The sequence below is a fragment of the Bicyclus anynana genome, chromosome 13, assembly GCF_947172395.1.
Source record: "Bicyclus anynana chromosome 13, ilBicAnyn1.1, whole genome shotgun sequence".
In the NCBI taxonomy this organism is placed as follows: domain Eukaryota; kingdom Metazoa; phylum Arthropoda; class Insecta; order Lepidoptera; family Nymphalidae; genus Bicyclus; species Bicyclus anynana.
Window position 1 is genome coordinate 15,369,926 of NC_069095.1, and position 24,313 is coordinate 15,394,238.

Sequence of the window (24,313 nt, forward strand, 5' to 3'; positions counted from 1 at the left end):
GATGTTAGACTGTACTTGTTTTGGACTATGTATACTTGATTTGAAACTGTAAAACTTTGTAATTCTGTTTGACTTTAAATTTAGAGATTTTGTAAAGGACTAAGTCCTTGGTGGGCGGAATGTCTAAAACGATTCATCTATGATGAGTGATGACATCTATGGTTATGTCAACTTTTGAAATAACCTTCTCTTTTGTCTGTGACAAAATGATTTTGTAAAAAATTAATGGAGGATTTTGATACGAGTTTAAAAAACGTGATTGATTACTAGTAAAATTACATTTGTACACAGTGTAATAACAATAAAAGAGTGTAGTGCTAAACGAGTTTTTATTTAACATTAACAATTTATAACACCGGTTATAAAATTGTTAAATATTATGTAATATCATTATCATTCTCACTTTTTAATACCTTAGGAATAAGTCGTTGAAAACGATGTTGGGAGTTCCTTCAAGTGGCTGACCCTGCAGGCGCAGCATACTTACGGCCACAAAGAGGACGACGCATCCACCGAACTGGACTCCGTCCTGACGCAGGATAGCGAGGAATCGCATTCCACGCGGGGCCACCGGATTTGACCCAACCCAAACCCTTAGGCCGAAAGGCCTCAACCCCGGGAGGAGTTGGAAGAGAGTACCGGGGGAGCAAGGCCCCCGCTTCGCACCCGGGCAAGGAGGCATTGACTCAAAGCCCCGCCCCATTCACACGGTCCGGAGAAGACTCACACATCAGAAAACGGTTGTTCAAAAGAGATTGACCTAAAGCAATGGTTTCTTGAATTTCGTGTCTGTTTACCTACAAACAAAACAGTGTTACTTAACAATTTTAGGTTGATGTGGTAATTTGAGTCTCTACTGTTTGATAAGATCTGTTTATTATTATAAACTCCCTCTTTTTTGTTTTGGTTCTTTTCTAGTGAAATAATCCGCTGACTGAAATTCAGCCAAAATATCAATAAGTACCTCAAATGTCCCTCTAAACGGATATACTCGTACTTCTCAGTCCTCAAATTTAAAGGACTTGAAAATTAAAAGTCCCCTGTGTTCCAAAATCCTTTAATTATCAAGTTCCCCAGCACTATAAAGTCAACAGCGATCTGCTAATGTACCGCTGAGGGTCCAATCCATTAGCGCGGCTACAGTCCACACAGCTAACAATAAAACACTTGCGTTTAAAAAATAAACGAAACAGTTAAAGGATCGCCTGGGACTCGAATAATAATGCAATATTATTCGCATAAATACTCGTACTTCTGAATAAAAAAAATATGAAATAGCTAGTGTTTATTAAGGAATAGTTTTTCGGCTGGAGATACTCATTTGATTATTATAATTAATGCACTCAAAGCTTCTTCTACTAAACAATGTAAATCCGTAATGTTTAACAAAAATCAGATCTTTAAAATCTTCGTTACGGCGGCATTGAAAAAACTGATTCAAGATAGAAAAATTTGTTATTTCGAAAAAAAAATATTACTTGGTTACCCTAAGGATTTTTGATGTATCTACCACTTGCATTTTATTCATTAATTACGGGACACCCCGTATACCTAAATCAATTATGAATACTTCATAAAAAACGCAAATTAACGCCACTTTGTATGAAATCTTTTAGACGCTAAAACAATTATTCCCACACAAACATCTTTACGGGCATAACGTTCTTGTTTTAATCGTCATTTGAAAAAAATACGAATTAAATAATAGCTACCTTTTTATTATTTCAAGAAAAGACTAACGTAATAAGCTTAATACATAATAACACAATATTAGGTATCATATCACAACATCGACAAACATCCAGGACACGCCCTCTAGGGGCCAAACACAAACAAAGGCCCGCGACCACTCAGTTGCAATCTCGCTAAGTACTTCATATTCTGAAGATCACTCTCTGTCACATACTCCACCCTCTGCAGCTGGCCATTTGGCAGTAGGAGGTAGTAGGTCCCGACACTCTTCTGCACTTCCACCGGCTCTACTACAGTCTCCACTTGTTTGTTAGCATCTGTAGGTTGATAACTGTGATCTGGTATGCCATAAGTCGTCGACGTTTGCTCTTGAGGTAGAGTGAAAGATTGTCCATCTGGCTTCCATCCAGAAGGTGGATAAGGTCCGTTGGTTTCAGGAGGTCCATACACATCTATTGGGGTAGGAGTTGTGTCTATGGGTAATGTGAACGGTTGTCCATCTGGCTTCCATCCAGAAGGTTGGTATCCACTGACTTCAGGAGGTCCATAAGTATCTGTTGGAGTAGGAGTGGTGTCTATGGGTAGAGTAAAAGCAGCACCAGACGGCTTCCACCCAGATGGTGGGTACGGTCCGCTATCAGTTGTCGATTCAATTGAAGAATCTGTGGTAGTGGGCGCCAACTCTAGTCTCTGAGACCTGAACCTCGCACGAAAACGAGGTGGTTCAGCCGTTGCGGCCAAAATTAAAGAACAGATAATCAAACACTTCATTTTTATTAAAAATTAAGAAAAGATCACTTGTCTAATTGATATACAACAATTAACTGATGTCCAACTAATCTATGGTGGCGAATTTATACCACTATTGATTTGTTAAATAGCTCTTTGTGTATCATATTTGGTGAAGAGTTAAGGTTACCATGAGGATAGGCTAATGGGCAAATAGTGACACAGAACACGTCTATGGTGACTGTTATTGAACTGTATGACGTCAAGCAGCATATAGTCTAAGACCCGGCATTAGAAATATATATCCTTTATTAGTGATAAAAAATTTATTATAGATAATATTCACAGTGACTCATTGCAAATAGATTGTCTAGTAAAATTGTGGCCAGACACATTTTTCACACTAAAACTAGGAAACCATGAACTAGATCAAAGGCAATGAGATTTCATTTGACACAGTAGACGATAAATAACTGATAAGGGTATATACTCGTAAATAATATTACTCAACTGTTCATACCTGGTAACCCCACAGATGCAGTGTGATAGCACGTTTATAATTGTTTTTACAAAAAAATTATTACATTTTTAATTGTTTTGGGTATATTCTTTAACTGGTGTACGATTATTTAATTTACCAATAAGGGCAGTAGTTAAACTAAAAAAATAATCCTTTAATAGTATATGACTCCGTAATTTAACTAGGCAACCTTTATTTACAGTACAAAACTTTATTTACAGTATAATGTCAATGTCAAATTTTATCCTCAAATAAATAACAGATGGGGGTATATATTTGTTATGCCGGATCTTGTACTAATAAATAATCCTTGAATGAATGAACAACCATTTTGGAAAAACTAATTGAAATATTCAAAGGGCACTGACCTAAAATAATGGTTTCTTCTTTTTTATGTTTGTCGATATTGTGTTACATCACAATTTTTATATTTCACATCACATAATAAGGTTGGTAATTTAAGACTGTACGTGTAATAAGGATTTGTGCCCTGCTGTGAAACATTATTTAAGTTAAATGAAGCTTTGACTACAAAAATCATAACTTATATATTTTTTTGGATATCCCGATTTATTAGTTTTTGAAAGGGTCACAGAAAAAGCATCAAAGCTCATAATTTTAGATTTTTCTTAAAAATTAGGACTTGTTTTACCGTAGAAAAAATGTTGTAAGAAAACACCTGTCAGTTATAAATACTTTTATTATAACTGAAAGGTAAACTTTATTATTATATGTAGGATAAGAAAATGACAAATATTATTTTATATAATTTGATAATTCCAATGCTAACATTCATATTGTAGTATGTAAAGTGATTACAATGAAAGTCGCGTGGCCACACAATGGCGCGGCGTGACATGCAGAGCATACTGTATATGAGCACGCGCACTATTAAGGTCAAATGCACTCGTTAACACATACTCGATTATTGTGTTTTAATTAACCAATATAAGCGTTTTAATTATAGTTTGTAGCTATAGTTTAAACTCGAACTCTTATTTCGCTTTGAACGTTTATTAGAGAAGAATGAATCTTGTAAATCGTATTTTTGCCCGTCGGAGTGGAGAGCGTGAGGTTTTTTCGTTACGGAATTTCTGGATTCGGCCCCCGCGCTCAAGGCCCGCGATAGAAGCTATGCAATAGCTTAATAAATGTTATGTTCATTTTGAACAATTTGTTCATCTATACTAATATTATAAAGCTGAAGAGTTTGTTTGTTTGCTTAAACGCGCTAGTCTCAGGAACTACTTACTTGCCCGATTTGAAAAATTCTTCAGTGTTATTTATTGAGGAGTCATTTATCGCGGAAGGCTATATATTCATCGCCGTATTCCTACGGGAACGGGAACCACGCGGGTGAAACCGCACGGCGTCTACTAGTAATAAATATTTTTTTTATCTTAAAATAATATCTTTGATTATTATAAATGCAGTTTAGTGTCCAAAACATACTGTTCCAGGTTATTTTTATACCATCTCACAATTCTAATTTAAGAGAGCTAAACTGCGTTTGTTGATGAGTTTAATTATAAAGTATTTTTTTTAAGAATTTTTTTAGACTAAAATGAAATTATACATGAACAAACAACAAATTCATAATGGCATACGATATATTTTGCTTTAATTTTTTAAGGCATTTTTTTTGGATTTCTTTTAACGATAAATTAGATGAAGTTAGATAATTAAGAAAATAAAATACTTATTGTCATATTTTCTATTTAATTCTTGCTTAGAAAATGTCAGAAACCCTCTCCAACATAAACTTAGTTTTAGATAAGTAAACTTTCGCCAACACTTCAATCTTTGTAGAATTGCGATTCCCAACGTACCGCTAAACACTCCCGCTTGCATTTTCCTTAACCAAAGTGCCTACGTCGATAGTGGCGACCCTCTCTACTGTCCCCGTGGCAATGCGAGTACAAGCAATAGTCGTAAGCATAGAAACGTGTCTGCGAAGTATAAAGGACTCACCGCTCAGCAGTCTGGTTCAGTTTTATCTGAAAAAGAAAATAATGGAAATTAATTGGAACGGTTTCCATCGTAAGGTTTTATATAAACTTCCTTCTGGCTGTTTGATTAAATTAACTTTTGATTTGACAATCCTTTTTCGTATTATTAGACTTTGTTTACTTTTATACATATGTATATATACATAAGTCTATGTATACAAAAAAGACTTTGACGTCCTCCGTGGCGCAGTAATATGCGTGGTGGATTTACAAGACGGAGGTCTTCGGTTCGATCCCCGGCAGGACCGATTGAGGTTTTCTTAAATGGTCCAGATCTGGCTGGAGGGTGGTGGTGGGCTTCGGCCTTGGCTAGTTACCAACCTACCAGCAAAGACGTACCGCCAAGCGATTTAGCGTTCCGGTACGATGCCATGTAGAAACCGAAAGGAGTGTGGATTTCCATCCTCCTCCTGACAAGTTAGCCCGCTTCCATCTTAGATTGCGTCATCACTTACCTTCAGGTGAGATTGTAGTCAAGGGCTAACTTGTAAAGATAAAAAACATAAAATAGTAGCTCGTATGAGATAGTAGCTCGTTTTACATGAGCTGGAATTATTTTAAAACGTAACTTGAACAGTATACTTTTCTGAGTAAGTTAATTTAAAAGAGTGCTATCAACTTTAGTAACAACTTTTATTACATAATTTACGGTCCCATTTAAGAGGAAATAAATGAAAAGCGCGAATAAACATTTTATTCGTGAGCGGGCCCCGGACCTTTATCATGCCATTTTAAGTTTATCTTTCGACAATTACGCGAGGCCGGCGGTCAAACTAAAAGGTTCATTGTCTAACTAAATTTATTTATATTGTGCTCGAATATTCCTGTGGTAATAAAAGTAGGGTAATATGAATGGAGCAGGTCGTTTGAGAGACCCATTAAAATATTACATTTAACTTTAGACTGCGTTTATTATTATAAAAGTCATTTTGTAAAGCGCCTGCTGAAAATTAAAAGCAATTACTCTTTATTGTGAAGTTTTAAAACTACTTATCTTCGGTAAACTAGGTATTTTTCAACACGTTTGTGTGTAATTACAAAAAAAATATATACGGTCGAATTGAGAAACCTCCTCCTTTTTTTTGAAGTCGGTTAAAAATAGAATACAAATTTAATTAATTGGTAAGAAATGACATCATTAATGATGGAACATAATCTAAAAGAAGAGTAACAGAATCAAAAAAGCTGAATTTTAAAGATTTGGTCGCCTTCTTTTTTGACTACCTTACATTATTTATTTACCAAAAAATAGATAAAGCATAAGGTATACTTATAAAAAATGGGTGGTTGAGAATAAGCATAAGAAAAAAATATCAAAAAGATCAAACAGCTAGATCTATATACAGATTATAAAGAAAACAATGTAATAATCGTACAAGATGTGCAATTAATTTCAATAAATAGTTTTATATTCAAAAGCGAGTGATTGTCTTCCAGTACAATAGTAAGCTCAGCTGGACACTAAGATGTGTTAATGAGGTAAATCCAGCCCAGCGCGCGGTTTCCAGCGAAGACAAATCCCCTCACAAACGTTGTGGGAACGTTTCGTTTTATGCAATTATTTTTCCATTCAATATCAAACTCTTTCAACTGAATGGACAGTAAAATAATTGCTTTGTTAAAATATGGAGTTTTCAAAAACAAACGTGAAATTGCTAACGGACCAAGCGACTGGTAGCCCACCAGTGGCGCTAACACGCAACTAACGAGATAATCTCGTGCAGAGAAATAGACAAAATTCGACCAATGTAACTACCGCTATTTCTTTCATTGCGTTACAAGTACGAGTAAGTACTTATCGTATTTATTAATAAATTAACTGAAAGACTATCTTCAAAGACATAGACTCCGGTCATAGTGTAGCGAGACCACTGTTCTGTAAGTAGAGCAAATTAATTAGTCTTCTTGGAGTGCTTCTTCAACATGCAAAAGTTAGCAGTTGGCTCCGTATAGACCTACCGAAGTTCTTTCCTTTGTCTCCATTCCTTTTTTTCACAAGACAATAAATTTGTGCGGCAATCGCGATACACATGATTTCGAAGCCTTTGTAGCGTTATCCATATAAATATTATTGTATAATCATTATTAGCGTATCCACATTAATATTTAGTTCGTATCTATACTAATATTATAAAGCTGAAGAGTTTGTTTGTTTGTTTGTTTGATTGAACGCGCTAATCTCAGGAACTACTGGTCCTATTTGAAAAATTCTTTCAGTTTTAGATAGCCGATTTATCGAGGAAGGCTATAGGCTATATATTATCCCCGTATTCCTACGGGTACGTGAACCATGCGGGTGAAACCGTGCGGCGTCAGCTAGTATCTCATATAGCTCATATCTCGTAGTGTAGTACTTGTGAAGTGCCCTAAACCAAGGTAAATGGTACATTGTTAAATAACATACAAGCTTGTAGATTTCTATCAAAGAAGCAGCGTCTAACAACATAATGGAAACAATTTCTAAGAATCCTCAAGGGTGTGTAACGGGGTAGCTATCTGAAACAACGACCGCCTCATTATAATTTGGCAGAATCGACGAAATCTCGTTACTCCGGCGCCCACGTGATGTTTGCCTGGATATTCCTATTAGTATGCTAAAACGGTCGGCAGACGTCTTTAGGACCTAAGATGGAAGACTTTAGCGGAATTTTTCAAATCGATTTATGTAAAGGTTATTGTGATGTCAAGTCAACCTTTACAATTATGAACCATTTTTTTTTCATTATCAACTGAAATTTCGTTTATATTTTAGTTGTTACAAGATTAAACAATATACAAATAAACCTAGTTTGATAAAATAAAATAAATGAAAAAAAATAAGTAAAACGGTTTTATATCTAGGTACATCATAAAACCGTATGTGTTCTACACTCAGACAAATTATTGTATGGACCTGCCTCGCTAAACGTTACTTTTCTGTCAAAGTATATGATCAACGATCTAATGCAATTATAAAAACTGTCTCTATAGAATCGATGTTAAATAGTTGTAATCGTGTTCGTCGGTTAAAGAGCTCCGTAAAAATACCTTTTTGTGTAATTGAATTGTGTAAAAAACGGGCAAAAACTTCTACTTTAGTATAAGATATATATCAAATCTAAGCTCGTTTTCTTTAGAAAATGAGAGACAATTTTGTTTGTGACTATGAGTGCGATACAGGTCCTTCTATAATTGGTCTGAGGTTCTACATCATGAAAATATTTCGGGAAGTTAGTATACTACATATAATATACAAGTATATTACCAGACAACAAGAATATAATATTTTTTACTGGTCCTAGATATCACACCACTCTCCTAATCAATGTAGGGTGTTTATCAGACAAAACCTATAAAATCGTGAGCCACGTGTGTCTATCAGCAGTCATCCATTCATATAATTCTTATGCTACGCCCCACGATTTTATTGTTTTGCACCCTAGATTGATGAGGGGAGTGGTATGTGGACCTAGGAGCTACTAAATATTTCTTCCGCTTACGTAAGCCCGAAACTTGATATAGAAACAGTTATAGTGATGTGATTTATAAACAACAAGCAACGCCCCTATTTTACCCGCATAGTTTTTGTTTCCGTGAGAATGCGGGAATGTAGCCTATGACTACTCACAAATGCCGTGGCTTTCTAGTGGTTAATATATAAAAATGAATTGCTGTACGTTAGTTTCGCTAAAACTCTACAAAAAAGTAAAGTAAAATCTAAAGTACGGCTGAACAGATTTATCTTATCTTAATCTTGAAATGTGTGTGGAGTTATAGGGAAGGCTTAAAAGGTGAGAAAAATTAGATTAATTGCCGGGAAAACCATAAAAAAACTCTTTTCTATTTCCCATACAAACGTTTAAGAGTCAAGGGGTAGGGTAGGGGTAAGGAAGGGTTGTGATAGGGAAGAAATGCACATAAGACAAAGCGAAGCTTGACCGAGTCCGCTAGTGGTAAATTATTTTTAAAATCGGTTCCAGAGAGTACCCCTACAATACCAAAATTTTTACCTGTTTATAATATTTTCTATTATGTTTATATCTTGTGTCTTGTGCCACAGGCAAACTTCAAAGGATAAAACAGCACTTTAGCAATTAAATAGTTAATGGAACGTCTGTTGGTATGGAAATCTTATAGAATTAATGCAAAGTTTGCAATCACCTCGGAATTTGTAGAATATTCGCAATTTGCATCCAAACGCCTGGGCCACGGCACTAGGACTTAGCTTGAGTCTTCTATTTGCTACAAGTGACATAATGAGGGCCACCAACGTTTATATTTAGGGTTCTTTAGAACAGAATTATAATACTTAATTATTGTTATATATTATAAATATTGTAATTTTTTTTTTATTGAGAAAGAATACAATATGGAACTTAAGCTAACTAATCCTAATAACTATACAAATCATGCCCACGTGGAATGGTGGCAAGAATACTGGCTGCATTTCCGCGCTGGACAGCCAGGCTGATTCTTTGCGCAAAAAATGAGCCAGTCCTTCTATCACCAGTCGAGGCAACTAGCCGCGGTGAAATTATTCGATAAAATTTTTTGGCACTGCGACTCCATGGTCTAAGGGTCTCCAGGGCAAAAGGTACAAATATGTAACTCTCTCTAATACTTTGGTTTCTGACTCTCAGTTAAGTACTATAGCTTGAAAAATTCGTTCAACACTCCTGATGGTCCTGGCGGACTGGGGGAGCCCTCACCTCAAGCATAGTGCACGACTTCATACCCACGCAGTCCTTCCCCTCTGCCCGTGCACACAACTTCACTCCCCCGTCGCCCGCCAATTATAGGAGTGTCATCAACGAACTTGCCGAGCTGTAGTAGACCTTTTCACAGAGTTTGTCCAGGGAAGAATAGCCAGCCCATGCTCCTTCCCTGTAAGGCTGTGGAGGATGAACATGCTGATTTTGGGAGATAACAGGTAACAAAGCTTAAAAAGGTATTTTCTGCGGCATAATATAAGTAAGTATACATATAGTAATCATGTCCTCAATCACTAGAGATATCGTCGTGGTAAGAAGCATGTTCTATAGCGTAAGTACTGAAAACAATCAACTATAAATTACTTACTTAAGAGGAAACCTGAATAACAGAGAAGTTTCTTAATTCTCTGCGTGTGTGAAGTCTGCCAATCCGCATTGGGCCAGCGTGATAGACTATTGGCCTAACCCCTCTCATTCTGAGAGGTGACTCGAGATCAGCAGTGAGCCGAATACAGGTTGATAATGATGATAATTTTTCAGACAGTCTCCTCAGTTATAATCAAATCAATCTAAGGACTACTTAACCCCACAGTTGACCCCACAGTAACTCCCATCAAACACTTACGAAATGTTTACCGTAGAGCAGTTAAAGTGGACCGCAGTCCGCAGGCGGTGGGCGGCGCGACAACCGATCCAATTTGTATACCAACGCAGTGTCACGATTGAGTTATCCCACGAGACTTCCGGACGGTTGAAGACGGTACAAAGCTTTGTACAGCCATGATTGTTAGGAAATGTCATCGACTATTACGTTTACAAAGATAAATATATTGCCTTGATCATGCTATAGGTTGAGAACAACTATTAACAGTTAATCTGTCCAATCCGTCTGTTAATCTTTGCCTAGGGGCGGGTTCCCACTTTTCCGATCTGATAAGGTTACCGTTTTGTACTCGGACGATCGGAACCCAAAAAATCCAGCGTGAAATTTAAGTTGGGTGCTTTATCTTGGCATCTTTGTTCGTAACACAACCCGACCGTGCGGGCGGGGGGCGTGTAGCGATGAATGAAAATGCACCTCACTTCCCCGCAAGCACTATTTCACACCCACCCAGTCTTTCACCTCGTCGCCCGCATATCATGGAAGTGTCATCAATGGACTTGCCAGACTGTAAACCGTGTATGTTGATCGTGTTTGGGTGCACCTCATGCATAGTACCTTTAGGTATAACTTCAAATTTATACGGTGAAATAGAAAACAGTATAAACAATAAGTAGGTTAAGTTACGTGGATTCTTAATGGGAAGAAATTGGCTTCCAGTACCATGACACAACACAAAGGGCAAAAATTAATTTGATAAGTCCCCCGGAGGCGAACGAGGCGAAATTTTGGAAAAACATCTGTATGATATACGAGTACGAGCCGATCTTCCATTATAAACCAAATTTTCAAAGGATTTTGAAAAAAAATTATTATTTTTGTATACGAATATACGAAGAAAATACGCAATTTACTCATACTTATTTTAATTGATTCTAGGGTCGTGACTTATGGGGGTAATCTAATAAACAACCTTCATCGGTCATCATCGTGCAAGATCACCTCTTACTGGTTACTATATCAGACTATTATGTATAGTATAATATTAAAATGATTTAGTATATTGCGTTGTGATGTGAAAATCTTGTCCAAGTAGAGTATCTTTTGACTGACAACATCACTCCCACTATAACAATCCATTTAAGTCCCAGTGTAAAAATAATACTAATAATAAAAATAAATTAATACAAATTAATTTAATATGATACTAATAATACGTGACTATGACTATACAAGTACAAGGCTTCTAGTAGAATCTTGAAAAAAAATGTTCTACATTCTTGTAACGATATGGCGTTATAAAATAAAGAACATTGTTGTCCAGACATGCTATGATTTGAAGTCTTGTAACCTAGGTGAGTGAATGTAATATATTTTATAAATTATTCATGTCAGTTTTTCATGAATAACTTATAGAAAATATTACCCTCACTGTAAAAATATAAACATACCAATACCTGCATATACGAGTAAAGGCAGAGAAAGGGTACAAAGGAGGGTTCAATGAAGATCACTCTGAACATTGAAGAGCACTTTACAGGCGCATGACTTTCCCTTCGTACCATATATTCTTTATCATAAAATATGTATGAATATTAGGGTCGGTGCATATCTGCCATTTCACTACGTAGTGGTAGGCTGGGACTACTCCGCCGCCATTAGTTAACAATGGTCAATGACATTATAAGAGATATAACTATCGAACCCGATCAAGCTTCGCTTTGACTAATGTGAGCTTCTTCCCTACGCTACTGCCGCCCTACTCCTACCCTACCCAAAATTTAAAAATTCAAAATTCATTTATTTTAAGTAGACTCACTTTACAAGCACTTTTGATACGTCAGTTGACTATTTGTAAAGATTCTACCACCGGTTCGAAAGTCAGGTTCTGCTGAGAAGAAACCACCAAGAAACTCAACAGTTGCTCTTTAAAAAAAAAAAAAAGATACACGGTTTTTTTTAGTCAATGTCTGCATACCAATTTTTAGCTTTCTACCTTTTAAAAAATCACATCAATTCGTCGCTCCGTTTTGCCGTGAAAGACAGAAAACAAACAGACAGACACACACTTTCGCCATTATAATATTAAATAATAAGTATGGATTTATGTCGTGGATATACGATGAACGACATAAATCCATACAAGCAACGAGTAGGTATAGTGTAACTGAAAGTAAAACGCCTAGTTGATGCGACTTCCTTCACGGATTAGTCCACGCTATGCCACTGAATCAAATAATTATATTAAAGTCAAATAATATAATATAATAGGAGTTATTTATGAAAAAAAAAATTAAAGTCAAAACTACAAATTATCACTATTGTGTGAGTGACAAAAATATAGGTGTTAACTAAATATATCGTGTTCTTCTTCTTTCATCGTGTTCAATACATCAAGCGACAATGTGTATGATACTACTACTTATTCTGTGCTACAATTAAATCTAAACAGTCTTCTGAAAATACCTATACCTACCTTCAAATGACAATGACAATAACAAATAAATCGCACCTCATATATCAAGTAACGCGTCGACAGAATTTAATTTCAGCTCCAAATATCTCTACCGATGGCTTAGTTTGAGAGACATACGGTTTTAATAAGTTAGATGTGTAGACATGAGTAGGTACTACCTTGGCAATTAGTAATAATTTATGTCTCAATTAGTTATTATTGTATATCCAGCAAATCTTGATTTTGTTCATTTATTTTACTCTATTAATAAAGACATGACGAATCGAATCATCAGCGGTATTGGTAATAATTTTTATTATCAATTATTAATATTATGGTAAGCTGCTTACCCAATAGTCCTGCAACGGAAGGGATGGATTTACTTCTATAAATCTTTAATAATGTATGAAATATTTTGTATTTTATATGTAAGTACTGTAAAATTTAAAAAAGAGTAATTAAATTATCTATATCATCATTGTCAACCCCTATTCGGCACACTGTTCAGCACGAGTCTCCTCTCAGAATGAGAGATTAGGCCACCACGCGAACGGATGACGGTTAGAGAATTGAGAAAATTCTCAAGTTCTCAATTCAAATAAGTTATAAAAATAACAAATTATAGATAGTACGCATAGTAGCCTACACTTGAAACTTCATATACGTGGATTAGATTATATAAACAGACTAACAGGAAAGAAAACAGACAAACGGAAAGATAAACAATATAAAGACAGTAATTTTTAGATTCTATATTCTGTAAGTATACGAGTAATAATAATGCAATTGTAATATACGTATGACATAGACGATAGATTTATAAGTTATCAAAACACATTAGTATTTAATACCATATTTCGGTTTGGTTTAAAAATACCGGTTCCAAATACGTGTGCCTAAAATGATAAAATACAGGTTCTCACAAAATTTGTATATAAAAGTCAATGTGCTAATGATAGATTATTTAAAATGTATTGTGTGTTACTTATTTCTATATTCATTTGCGTAAGTATTGAAAGTTAGTCTAAAAATGCACATAGTAAAAATGTTAAATTTTAAAATTTAATCAATTGTTTAATTATCGACAAACCAAAAACTAATTTATTTGTTATATTTCTAAGTGATATATATATTTTCTTTAATTTTAATTATTTAAATAGAAAATTAATTTTAATTAATAAAATATGTTGATAGTGACAAATCAATATGAAAACTTAATTTCTACTTTCTATTGTGTAAAGAAAAGAGTAAAACAGAATAATTACAATGTAAAACAGCTGGCCTATTAATTATTTTGGTCTTTATCATCAATATACTCCAAAATAAACATCAAATCAATTGACGAAATGTCATTTACCTACTGTGATATCCAGTAAGCATCGGATGACATTTTTACATAGAATTTAAATTTCGTTAATGTCAACTAGCACACGTGCAACCAGCAAGTATTAACCTGCAGGGCACTAATTAACTTTGTTGTCATAATCAGTCACCGTTCACTGTAGAAGCATTATGTATTTCAAAATTATTAGATTCCTAAATTCTAGATTGTTATGGTGTTTTTATTCACTAACTTCTCTCCTTGTGTTACTTTTGTATCCTGTACAACAAATGGCTTTTCAAAATTGTCAGGTCTATGTATGCTGATCGATGAATATTTAGACTTTCCAACATTTTTTTACTTGCCACGTGCGTCATGTGTTTACAGCAGAATGCCCTGGCTGTCCGGGTGTCCGTGGAGCAGGGGGTGCTGCAAGGGGAGCAGCTGACGACAGTCACAAAGGACGCTACGTACTACAGTTTTAAAGGAATACCGTACGCCGCCCCACCGGTTGGCAAACTAAGGTTTCAGGTAATATTTACATTTTTTTTTACATGAATTTAGTACCAACACCATATTACTTATAATATTTTATTTGTTTGATTTCTTACAGCCTCCTCAACCACCAGCAAGATGGAAGGGCATAAGAAATGCAACGCAGCACGGAAGCATATGCATACAAGTAGATAACATCAGTCAGGAATTCTTACCCTGTAGCGAAGACTGTCTCTTCTTGAACGTCTACACTCCGAATATGAAGCCATCATCACCATTGACTGTCATGCTTTTTATCCACGGCGGAGGCTTCATGAGTGGTTCGGGCAACGATGACTTTTACGGACCCGATTTCTTCATAAGTCAAAACATAATTCTTATAACAATCAACTACAGGTTAGATGCTATAGGATTTTTGAATTTGGGTTCCAAGGAAGTTTCCGGGAATGCAGGAATGAAAGATCAAGTCGCGGCCTTGAAATGGGTGCAACTTAATATAGCGCACTTTGGTGGTAACCCGAAAAAAGTCACCATATTCGGTAACTCAGCTGGTGGCATCAGTTGTCTTTTGCACTGCATATCACCGATGTCTAAAGGACTGTTCAATAGAGCGATAGCTATGAGTGGTGTTCCCTTAATGGATATCGGTCTTGAGTTTGAATCTGTAAGACGAGGGTTTAATTTAGGAAAGATTATGGGCTATGAAACAAAGAATGCCACTGCGCTTCTTGAATTCTTGCAAAGTGCCCCAGCGTCTCAATTGCTTAATACCAAACCACATGTAATAATAGCGGAGGAATATATGAATAACCTTGCGAAAATGTATCAATTTGGACCGGTTGCAGAAGGAGATTTCGGCCAGGAGAGATACTTGACGGATGCATTTGTTATGTCACTTGTAAATGGAAATATTAACGACAATGATATAATGATAGGCTACTCAAATAATGAAGGTTTGACCGGTATCTCTTACTTTGAAGATTATTTGATCGATGTAGACAACAAGTATCCTGAGTTACTAAATCCAAGAAGATTTCTGTACTATATCAGTGCAAAGGATTACTTACCGTTGTCTGACGATATTAAGGATTATTACTTTGGAGCAAAACCTATAAGCCTGGATACGATGAAGGAATATGTTAACTACCGAAGTGATACGGTAGAATATCAATCATTGAGGTACATGAGAGACGTTTACAGAGCATATTCGAAAAAGAAATTCTTGTACCGGTTTTCTGGAGACACAGAAAGGAATGTCTACAGTATGGACAAGGTTCGGTACGGATTGACTGGAGCAGGACAAAAAGACATCGAGATGTATTTATTCTATGCTAACTCGCTTAAGTTGCCAATCAATACTGATAGTGAATCATTTGGAATAATTAAACAGTTAACTACTCTGTTTGCCAACTACGCCAAGTTTGGGTACGTATATTGATGAGCTTACTTACATAATGTCTTGTATAAGGTATAGAGATCTTAGTTCTCATAGAAAAGGAAGCGTTATTCCCCGAGAATAAACTTTTTATTGACTTGTGCCGGCAAAAATCTCTTTTATCAAATTTCAACATCGATGCCTTTTATCCTAGACTGGTCCTGACTTTTTTATTTATTTCTCATTTATGTGTAATGATTTTACGATTTTAACCGACTTCAAAAAAAGGAGAAGGTTCTCAATTTTTTAAAATATTTTTTTTAATGTTTGTTCCCTCATAACTTCGTAATTTCTTAACCTATTTTGAAAATTCTTTATTTTTTTGAAAGAGTATACTTCCAGATCGGTCCCATTTGTAATTTTGTATTAAAATTAAAATTACGAAATTTGCCGGACTGTGGCGCTTTTGTTTACTATGATAAGACACACTAAAAACAGAAAAATCTTTATAACAAAAAAATTGTGTCACTTCAACATCACAAAAATAAACTAAAAACCGAAAAATAACATCGTATGTGCTACCTTCTGATCACATTGAAAGCGGAGCCAACACAGTGATGCATTAACTAAATACGATGTTATTTTTCGCTTTTTAGTTTATTTTTGTGATTTTGAGTCGGTTGAATTTTTTAATGAAAATATCGCGTTTCAGAAACCCAACACCTGACTCGTCACTTGGAGTAACTTGGAACGAATATGACGCCAAAAAAGAGAGCTACTTGGACATTGGATTAAAACTGACTCCTGGAACTCATCCCGAGGCGAACGTGATGAAATTCTGGCGAAAACTGTACAATAAAGCAAACACACCGTTCTACCATGTTGGCGTTATACCACCAACAGAATGATGATAATATTAAATAGAAACAGAATATTACTTTGCGGAAATTTATTTCTAAATATATTTATTACTAAAATTAAGTACTACGAAAAATTAGATAAATATTGATAGAGCAACAGCTAAACAGCGACTGTTATTACAAAGCAAATCGCCTAATATAACTTCAAGACTTAGTTTGCTTTGCATTTGTCTATATTTTTAACCGACTTTAAAAAGGAGGAGGTTCTCAATTCCTCGGAATCTTTTTTATGTATGTTCACCGATTACTCATATTAACCTGGTCAGGATCTGATGATGGAATCTTGGAGAAATCTAGGGAAACATTCGAAAATTATAGCGGCAACTAATGCGTTTATTTATTAATGTGTTTATTAGGTATTTTAAAGCACTACAATTCAATGAACGTCTAGTGTGATCTGATGGTACCGAATTAACAGCAGTTACCTTGTATTTGGACTTTATTAATTTATTATGATGAGAACTTAACATCTAGATAGGTTATGACTGTCATTAGGGGTCTGGTGGTAGAGACGCGAAACAGTTAAGGGAACTCCTCAACGGTTTACAGTAGCTATCTTGTGTTTTGGGCTTGACTAAGTTGTATTGATGAGAACTCTGCATCTAGATATGTTGTGACTGTTATTAGGGGTCTGGTGATGGAAACGAAAGACAGTTAAGGGAACTCCTCAGCAGTTCACAGTAGCTACCTTGTGTTTTGGCTTGATTAATTTTTATTGATAAAAATTTACATCTAAATATGTTGTGACTGTCATTAGGGGTTTGGTGATAGGGATGAGAGACAGTTACGGGAACTCCTCCCCGGTTTACAGTAGATACCTTGTGTTTGGGCTCGATTAATTTGTTTTGATGAAAACTTACATCTAGATGTGTTGTAACTATCATTAGGGGTGTGGTGATGGAGACGAGGGATAGTTAAGGTTACTCCTCAACAGTGTACAGTTGCTACCCTGTGATTGGGCTTGATTAATTTGTATAGATGATAACTTTTCTCTATAATCATCATCATCATCATCTATCTGAAAATCCTAAATCATAAATAACTATCTGAAAATCCTAAATCACAAAGAACTAACTGAAAATCCTAAATCATAAACATTTAAGATTTTTCAGATAGTACTTTCCGAAACGGCTTTAATTAACACAGCACTGACTTGGTACCGTCTTCAAACTAATCAGGAGGTCGCACAAACGATGTCATTTTTTACTTTTTAGTTTAGTAGAAACATTTTTGTAATTTTGAAGTTAGTTGTATTTTTTTATTAAATTTTTTTATCTCTAAGGGATTGTTGCCCACGTCGCCTTGGCGTGGCTTTTCTGAACTAAAGGGGCAGTTACCCTAACACCTTCGCATATATACCTTGAACGCATCAACATTGAATAACGTATGTACATCATACAATGTACCTATTTCTAGGGATTAAGCCACGCAGCGTCGATCCCATCTTGAGCCGGGGCCTACGTTGTAATCCTCTGAAACCACTTAAAGCCTACTGACCCCCACCTGTTATAACTACAATCCACCCTCTTAATGAACCCTACTCTCGCAATAAATACATAACTTTGACTCATCTTTAATAACTTGACTTAAACTTAAAACATACTTCACTAGCAGCTTTATTTAACTAATGCATATAACCAACAAAAAAAATTGCAATAACGCAATCTGCCTCGATGGTTTAATGCTTTATTATACGGTGGTATATAAACGTATAGAAAAGGTTACTCAATTAAGACTACCCTAACGCTGAAAAGCACTTTACAACCGTATGTTTTTTTTTTCTATATACTTACTTACTTGCATTTTAACCATAATGTATGTAAAGGTGATATAATTCAATTTTGTTTTAATATACCGGTCTCATAATACGTATAAGATGATAAAATACAGGTTTTTGATATATTAGGATATAAAAGTCAACGTGCTCATGACAAATTATTTAAAATGTATCGTGCGTTACTTATTTCTACGTTCTTTTGCGTAAGTATTGAAAGCATCGACCTCCTGTTAAAAAGTGGATGCACAATCAGCGACCAAAAAACGTCCCCACTCAATGAGTGCCAAACACAACTTCTTGACACTCAATTCAAGTAGTCGCATTTACAAATTCAACCTTAATCTCAATCCTTAAGGTTGAATTTGCTATGAATTTGGGATTTTATTGATTATTGGATTATATTCAAAGGCCTTTAGGTATAATTTTGTTTACCAATAACTAAGACTGCCAAAGCAAAATTGGCCAGTTTTTAACTGAAATTACATTACATTACTACATGATTGTGCATCCTCTTAATATAAGAGTTCAATGATTGAAAATAAGTCTAGAATGCACATAATGTGTATACATACATTTGTTCAACGCTATGAAAGAGATAACGCTACTTCCTGTTGCGCCGCCACTGGTTGAATTTTGTCTATTTCTCTGCACGAGATTATCTCGTTGGTCGTATGTTAGCGCCACTAGTCGTAAAGTAATGTCGGTATAATAATCAGTCAAAGTTCACTACAGAAGCAATATGTATTTTAATATTTCATTATTTATCATTAGATTCCTAAATTCCAGAGTATTATGGTGCTTCTATATATTCCGCGGTCTCCTTAATACGCTTGTATACCGAGTAATAAAATACTTTCGCAAAAATGGAACTATCAACTATTACTATCCAATGTGTTCTCGTTCTAATTCTCTATTACTTGCTACGTGCTTCATTCGTCAGTTACACTTACTCGTACCATTTCAAACTGAAGTTCTACTATTCATAGTTATTGGTGTGTTTACAGCGGAATGCCCTGGCTGTCCGGGTGTCCGTGGAGCAGGGGGTGCTGCAGGGGGAGCAGCTGACGACAGTCACAAAGGACGCTACGTACTACAGTTTTAAAGGAATACCGTACGCCGCCCCACCGGTTGGCAAACTAAGGTTTCAGGTGATATTTACATTTTTTTTACATGAAAACTTGGTGATTTCATGTTATCCATAACAGATTGGGTTTCATGACACATGCCTATCCTGCCTGCATTTAAGTACTGTATTACTAAAAATATTTTATTTGTTTGATTTCTTACAGCCTCCTCGACCACCAGCAAGATGGAAGGGAATAAGAAATGCTACACAACATGGAAGCATATGCATACAAGTAGATTCGGTCAGTCAGGAATTCTTACCCTGTAGCGAAGACTGTCTCTTCTTGAATGTCTACACTCCAAACATGAAGCCATCATCACCATTGACTGTCATGCTCTTCATCCACGGCGGAGGCTTCATGAGTGGTTCGGGCAACGACGACCTTTACGGACCCGATTTCTTCATGAGTCAAAACATAATTCTTATAACAATCAACTACAGGTTAGATGCTATAGGATTTTTAAATTTGGGTTCCAAGGAAGTTTCCGGGAATGCAGGAATGAAAGATCAAGTCGCGGCCTTGAAATGGGTGCAACGTAATATAGCACAGTTCGGTGGTAATCCGAAAAAAGTAACCATCTTTGGTAGTTCAGCCGGCGGTATCAGTTGTCTTCTACACTGCATATCACCGATGACTAAAGGATTGTTCAATAGAGCGATAGCTATGAGTGGCGTTCCCTTAATGGATTTCGGTCTTGAGTTTGAATCTATAAGACGAGGGTTTAATTTAGGAAAGATTATGGGCTACGAAACAAAGAATGCCACTGCGCTTCTTGAATTCTTGCAAAATGCTCCAGCGTATCAATTGCTTAACACCAAACCACATGTAATAATAGCGGAGGAATATATAAACCACCTTGGGAAAATGTATCAATTTGGACCGGTTGCAGAAGGAGATTTCGGCCAGGAGAGATACTTGACGGATGCATTTGTTATGTCACTTGTAAACGGAAATATTAACGACAATGATATAATGATAGGCTACTCAAATAATGAAGGTTTGTTCGGCATCTCTTACTACGAAGATTATTTAATCGATGTATACAACAAGTATCCTGAGTTGCTAAATCCAAGAAGATTACTGTACTATATCAGTGCAAAGGATTACTTACCGTTGTCTGATGATATTAAGGATTATTACTTTGGAACCAAACCTATAAGCCTGGATACGATGAAGGAATATGTTAACTACCGAAGTGATACGGTAGAATATCAATCATTGAGGTACATGAGAGACGTTTACAGAGCATATTCGAAAAAGAAATTCTTGTACCGGTTTTCTGGAGACACAGAAAGGAATTTTTACAGTAAAGACAAGGTTAGGTACGGGTTATCTGGAGCAGGCCACAGAGACATCGAGATGTATTTATTCCATGCCAACTCGCTCAAGTTGCCAATCAATACTGATAGTGAATCATTTGGAATAATTAAACAGTTAACCACTCTGTTTGCTAACTACGCCAAGTTCGGGTACGTATATTGATGAGCTTAATTACTTAATGTCTTGTATAATGTATAGAGATATAAGTTCTCATCAAAGTAGTAGCAGTAGAATTGACTTATGTTCAACACTTCTGAATAGTTTATCACTGTTATGCCCTGTGATGAAATTTTTTATTGACAGGTGCCGGCAAAAACCTCTTTTACCAAATTTTAACATCGTTGTTTTTTATCCTTGACTTGTTTTAGACTTGTCTTGTCTTTTATATTTATTTCTCATTTATATGTAATGATTTTTCATTATTTTATAATTATACTATTATGTTTCAGAAACCCAACACCTGACTCGTCACTCGGAGTAACATGGAACGAATATGACGCGAAAAAAGAGAGCTACTTGGACATTGGATCAAAACTGACTCCTGGAACTCATCCCGAGGCGAATGTGATAAAGTTCTGGCGAAACCTGTACGAAGGAGCGAACAGATTCTTCTACCATGTTGGCGTTATACCACCAACAGAATGATTATAACATTAAATAGATTGTTACTTTGAGGATGTTCAATCAACCGATAAATCCAAGCGACAACGTCACCAAGATCAGTCAATTATTTCCTTTTGATGAAACATTTACGGAACATTAAAGTTTCATTTGCAAAGTAGTAAAGATATTGATCAAAACTATACGGAATAAAGTTACTTCTGAAATAAAAAAATCAAAATTAGGTTCAAAACTACATTCATTGTTGAGTATTCAAATGAAATTTCTTAACATAAATAGTTAATTAGTATAAAAGATAATTTTACTAGCGGACGCCCGCGAATTCGTCCGCGTGGAATTCAGTTATTCACAAACCCCGCAGGCACTATGAACGAATGACTTAATCCAGAGTAAAATGTATATTAATTCCAAATTTCAACCAAATTGCTTCAGTAGTTGCGGCATTAAAGAGTAACGAACATCCATACAAACTTTCGCGTTTATAATATTAGTAAGATTTAGAATTGAGCCAAGCGATTGCAACTACTGTTTCATTAGATATTAATAAAATGAAAATTAATATCTCACTGCGTGAAAAAAAATTACTAGCTAACTTTGTGTATTTTGTAATAGGTACAAATGTGAAATCTTTGTCAAAATTTTACACTCTTCCTTATCCTTATGTTAGTATCAAAATTTATAAACTTTGTTTCATATAGTCGTACAAGTTTACTAAGAATTTTAATATGCAATAAAGTATACTTAATACTGCTTTACTACCTTCTTAGGCGACATCGTAAACGTGAAGCATAAAGATTCTTACACCGGGATATTATACCCTTAGTCTTACCCTTAGACATATACGTGATGCTGACATTGTTACTTCGCTGAAATGAGACATTCGTCCTTATCGTGACTAATATCAGAGCTAATATTATAAATTCAATTGAGTTTGTTTGACGCTTTAACATGATCATTATATTTTTCATTATATTTTGAATATGTTGCTCATTAACCCCTTTTATTGTCTAGTGAAACTGCCATTAAAACTCAGAGATTTAGACAAACAGACATACATGATAATATTTGAAAAAGGTGTAAATTACAGAACAGAAAATGTCAAAAGCTAACACTTTATATATGCACTTGAGAAAACATGGTTAATTTGAAACACAAACAGATACTTCAGTTTTATTTATATGCATGTAGGTACGAGTATGTATTAAACTTTGAGTGTCATGACTCAGACAATGTATATTGTATTATCTGTAGATACATTAATTATGAACAAGCGAGCGAGTCGCAAGTCTTTTTTTAACAATTTGATTGGATTATTCACATTACCTTTCTACACTGCTCATTTTCACCGTCGTCAAAACTCCTATTACTTACTTTGGGTATAAATTTTTGAACACCTTGCCATGTTTATTTTATGGTGTGAAGTATGGGGTTATGGCTTACGGCTAAAAAGTCATACGCCTGTAAGTGCTTTTCAGCGTTAGGGTAGTCTTCATTGAGTAACCTTTTGTATACGTTCTTACACCACCGTATAAATATATATTTTTATCAGTTATATGCATACAGTAAATTCCAAATCCGAATTCCAAAAACGTAAACAAGAGACCCCGTATACGAACTTTAACTTTGAAAACAAAAATTTTACTTTTGCATATGACAAAGCACTCATAAAGGTCTTATTTATTAAAGTGAAATGCATCGATAATGCACTAGTAGTCAATCCATGTTTCACTTCACTATGGCTGCAGTTGTAAATAGTGACAGTTGATCTGACGCCTTATTTGTTATGGTTTTTCAAATTCGGAATCGGAATGGACTTTATCTGTAAGGCTGCTAATGATAGGCTACTCAAATAATGTTTTAAATTTAAGTCAAGTTATAAACTGAGTCAAAGTTATGTATTTATTGCGGGTATAGGGTTCATTAAGCTGGTGGATTGTAGTTATGACAGGTGGGGTCACTGGGCTTTAAGTGGTTTCAGAGGATTACTACGTAGGCCCCCGCTCAAGATGGGATCGATGCTGCGGGGCTTAATCCCAAGGAATAGGTATATTGTATAGATAATGTGAAACATATAACATATGCGGAGGCTTTAGGTTAACTACCCCTTTCATTTCAAATTCAAAAATTCTTTTAATGGTCACATTGAAAAAAAAATAAACGAGGCAATATTGTACAGCTTAAAAACCGTGTGACCGTTAAAATTGCACACAAAAAAATCATTAAATATGAAAAACTGATTTAGTCTATTTAAAAAAAACACTTTGTAGAAGAATAAACTAAAGTTACTAGCTGAAACAACTATTCAAAAATAATTACCAAGTATAAAATCACCGCTTAAGTAGTAGTATTCAATACTACTACTTAAGCGGTGATTTTATACTATATAATCGGGTAGGGATTTTTGTATTTTGTACAAAAATCAATGTAACTTAAAAACCATAAAACTAACTAACTATATTTCATTATTTTAGTAGGCCTTGATGTCAGATATAATTCTGTAGAGTATTGTACTAATTACGGGACACTCTGTATAAGAAAACGAGTTCTTATCCTGGGAGAAGCCGTAAGACTCAACTAAACCCATATTCGATGTACTTGTATGTCCTTTGCTTTAAAATCATTAATTCTAATCATAGATTATCTTATCTAGAAACTGTTGA

At 35.3% G+C, this 24,313-nt stretch overlaps 4 protein-coding genes across 7 annotated transcripts in view; 2 read left to right on the forward strand and 2 right to left on the reverse strand.

The window, feature by feature from the left end:
• LOC112044159 (uncharacterized) overlaps positions 1-24,313 on the reverse strand; it is a 232,269-nt gene that overhangs the window by 139,350 nt on the left and 68,606 nt on the right. For all 3 annotated transcript variants that reach the window (XM_052884901.1, XM_052884902.1, XM_052884899.1), the window contains exon 3: positions 4,913-4,938. The gene's annotated coding sequence lies outside the window, so the exon portion shown is untranslated. The remainder of the gene's footprint in view (positions 1-4,912; positions 4,939-24,313) is intronic.
• Positions 1,720-2,526, reverse strand: LOC112044161 (mucin-2-like). The gene has a single exon (XM_024079913.2). The coding sequence runs from the start codon at positions 2,461-2,463 to the stop codon at positions 1,816-1,818; it is 648 nt and encodes a 215-aa protein (XP_023935681.2). The 5' UTR covers positions 2,464-2,526; the 3' UTR covers positions 1,720-1,815.
• Positions 13,688-16,825, forward strand: LOC112044132 (esterase E4-like). Of its 2 annotated transcripts, XM_052884903.1 has the most exons (4): positions 13,688-13,702; positions 14,406-14,549; positions 14,632-15,938; positions 16,601-16,825. In XM_052884903.1, the coding sequence occupies exons 3-4, from the start codon at positions 14,773-14,775 to the stop codon at positions 16,794-16,796; spliced, it is 1,362 nt and encodes a 453-aa protein (XP_052740863.1). In that variant the 5' UTR covers positions 13,688-13,702; positions 14,406-14,549; positions 14,632-14,772; the 3' UTR covers positions 16,797-16,825. The 2 variants fall into 2 exon arrangements, with proteins under 2 accessions (XP_052740863.1, XP_023935643.2); XM_024079875.2 differs by lacking the exon at positions 13,688-13,702 and having other exon boundaries at positions 13,747-14,549.
• LOC112044133 (esterase E4-like) lies at positions 19,575-21,748 on the forward strand. Its single transcript, XM_024079876.2, has 3 exons — positions 19,575-19,733; positions 19,875-21,181; positions 21,482-21,748. Exons 2-3 carry the CDS (start codon positions 20,016-20,018, stop codon positions 21,675-21,677), a joined length of 1,362 nt encoding a protein of 453 aa, XP_023935644.2. The 5' UTR covers positions 19,575-19,733; positions 19,875-20,015; the 3' UTR covers positions 21,678-21,748.

Excerpts from the sequence above, each read along its gene's own strand:
- LOC112044161 (XM_024079913.2), bottom strand. The coding sequence starts at position 2,463 with ATGAAGTGTTTGATTATCTGTTCTTTAATTTTGGCCGCAACGGCTGAA.
- LOC112044132 (XM_024079875.2), top strand. The coding sequence starts at position 14,394 with ATGTGTTTACAGCAGAATGCCCTGGCTGTCCGGGTGTCCGTGGAGCAG. Across the intron at positions 14,550-14,631 it reads TTGGCAAACTAAGGTTTCAG|CCTCCTCAACCACCAGCAAG; the intron begins GTAATATTTACA and ends GATTTCTTACAG. Across the intron at positions 15,939-16,600 it reads GCCAACTACGCCAAGTTTGG|AAACCCAACACCTGACTCGT; the intron begins GTACGTATATTG and ends ATCGCGTTTCAG.
- LOC112044133 (XM_024079876.2), top strand. The coding sequence starts at position 20,016 with ATGAAGCCATCATCACCATTGACTGTCATGCTCTTCATCCACGGCGGA. Across the intron at positions 21,182-21,481 it reads GCTAACTACGCCAAGTTCGG|AAACCCAACACCTGACTCGT; the intron begins GTACGTATATTG and ends ATTATGTTTCAG.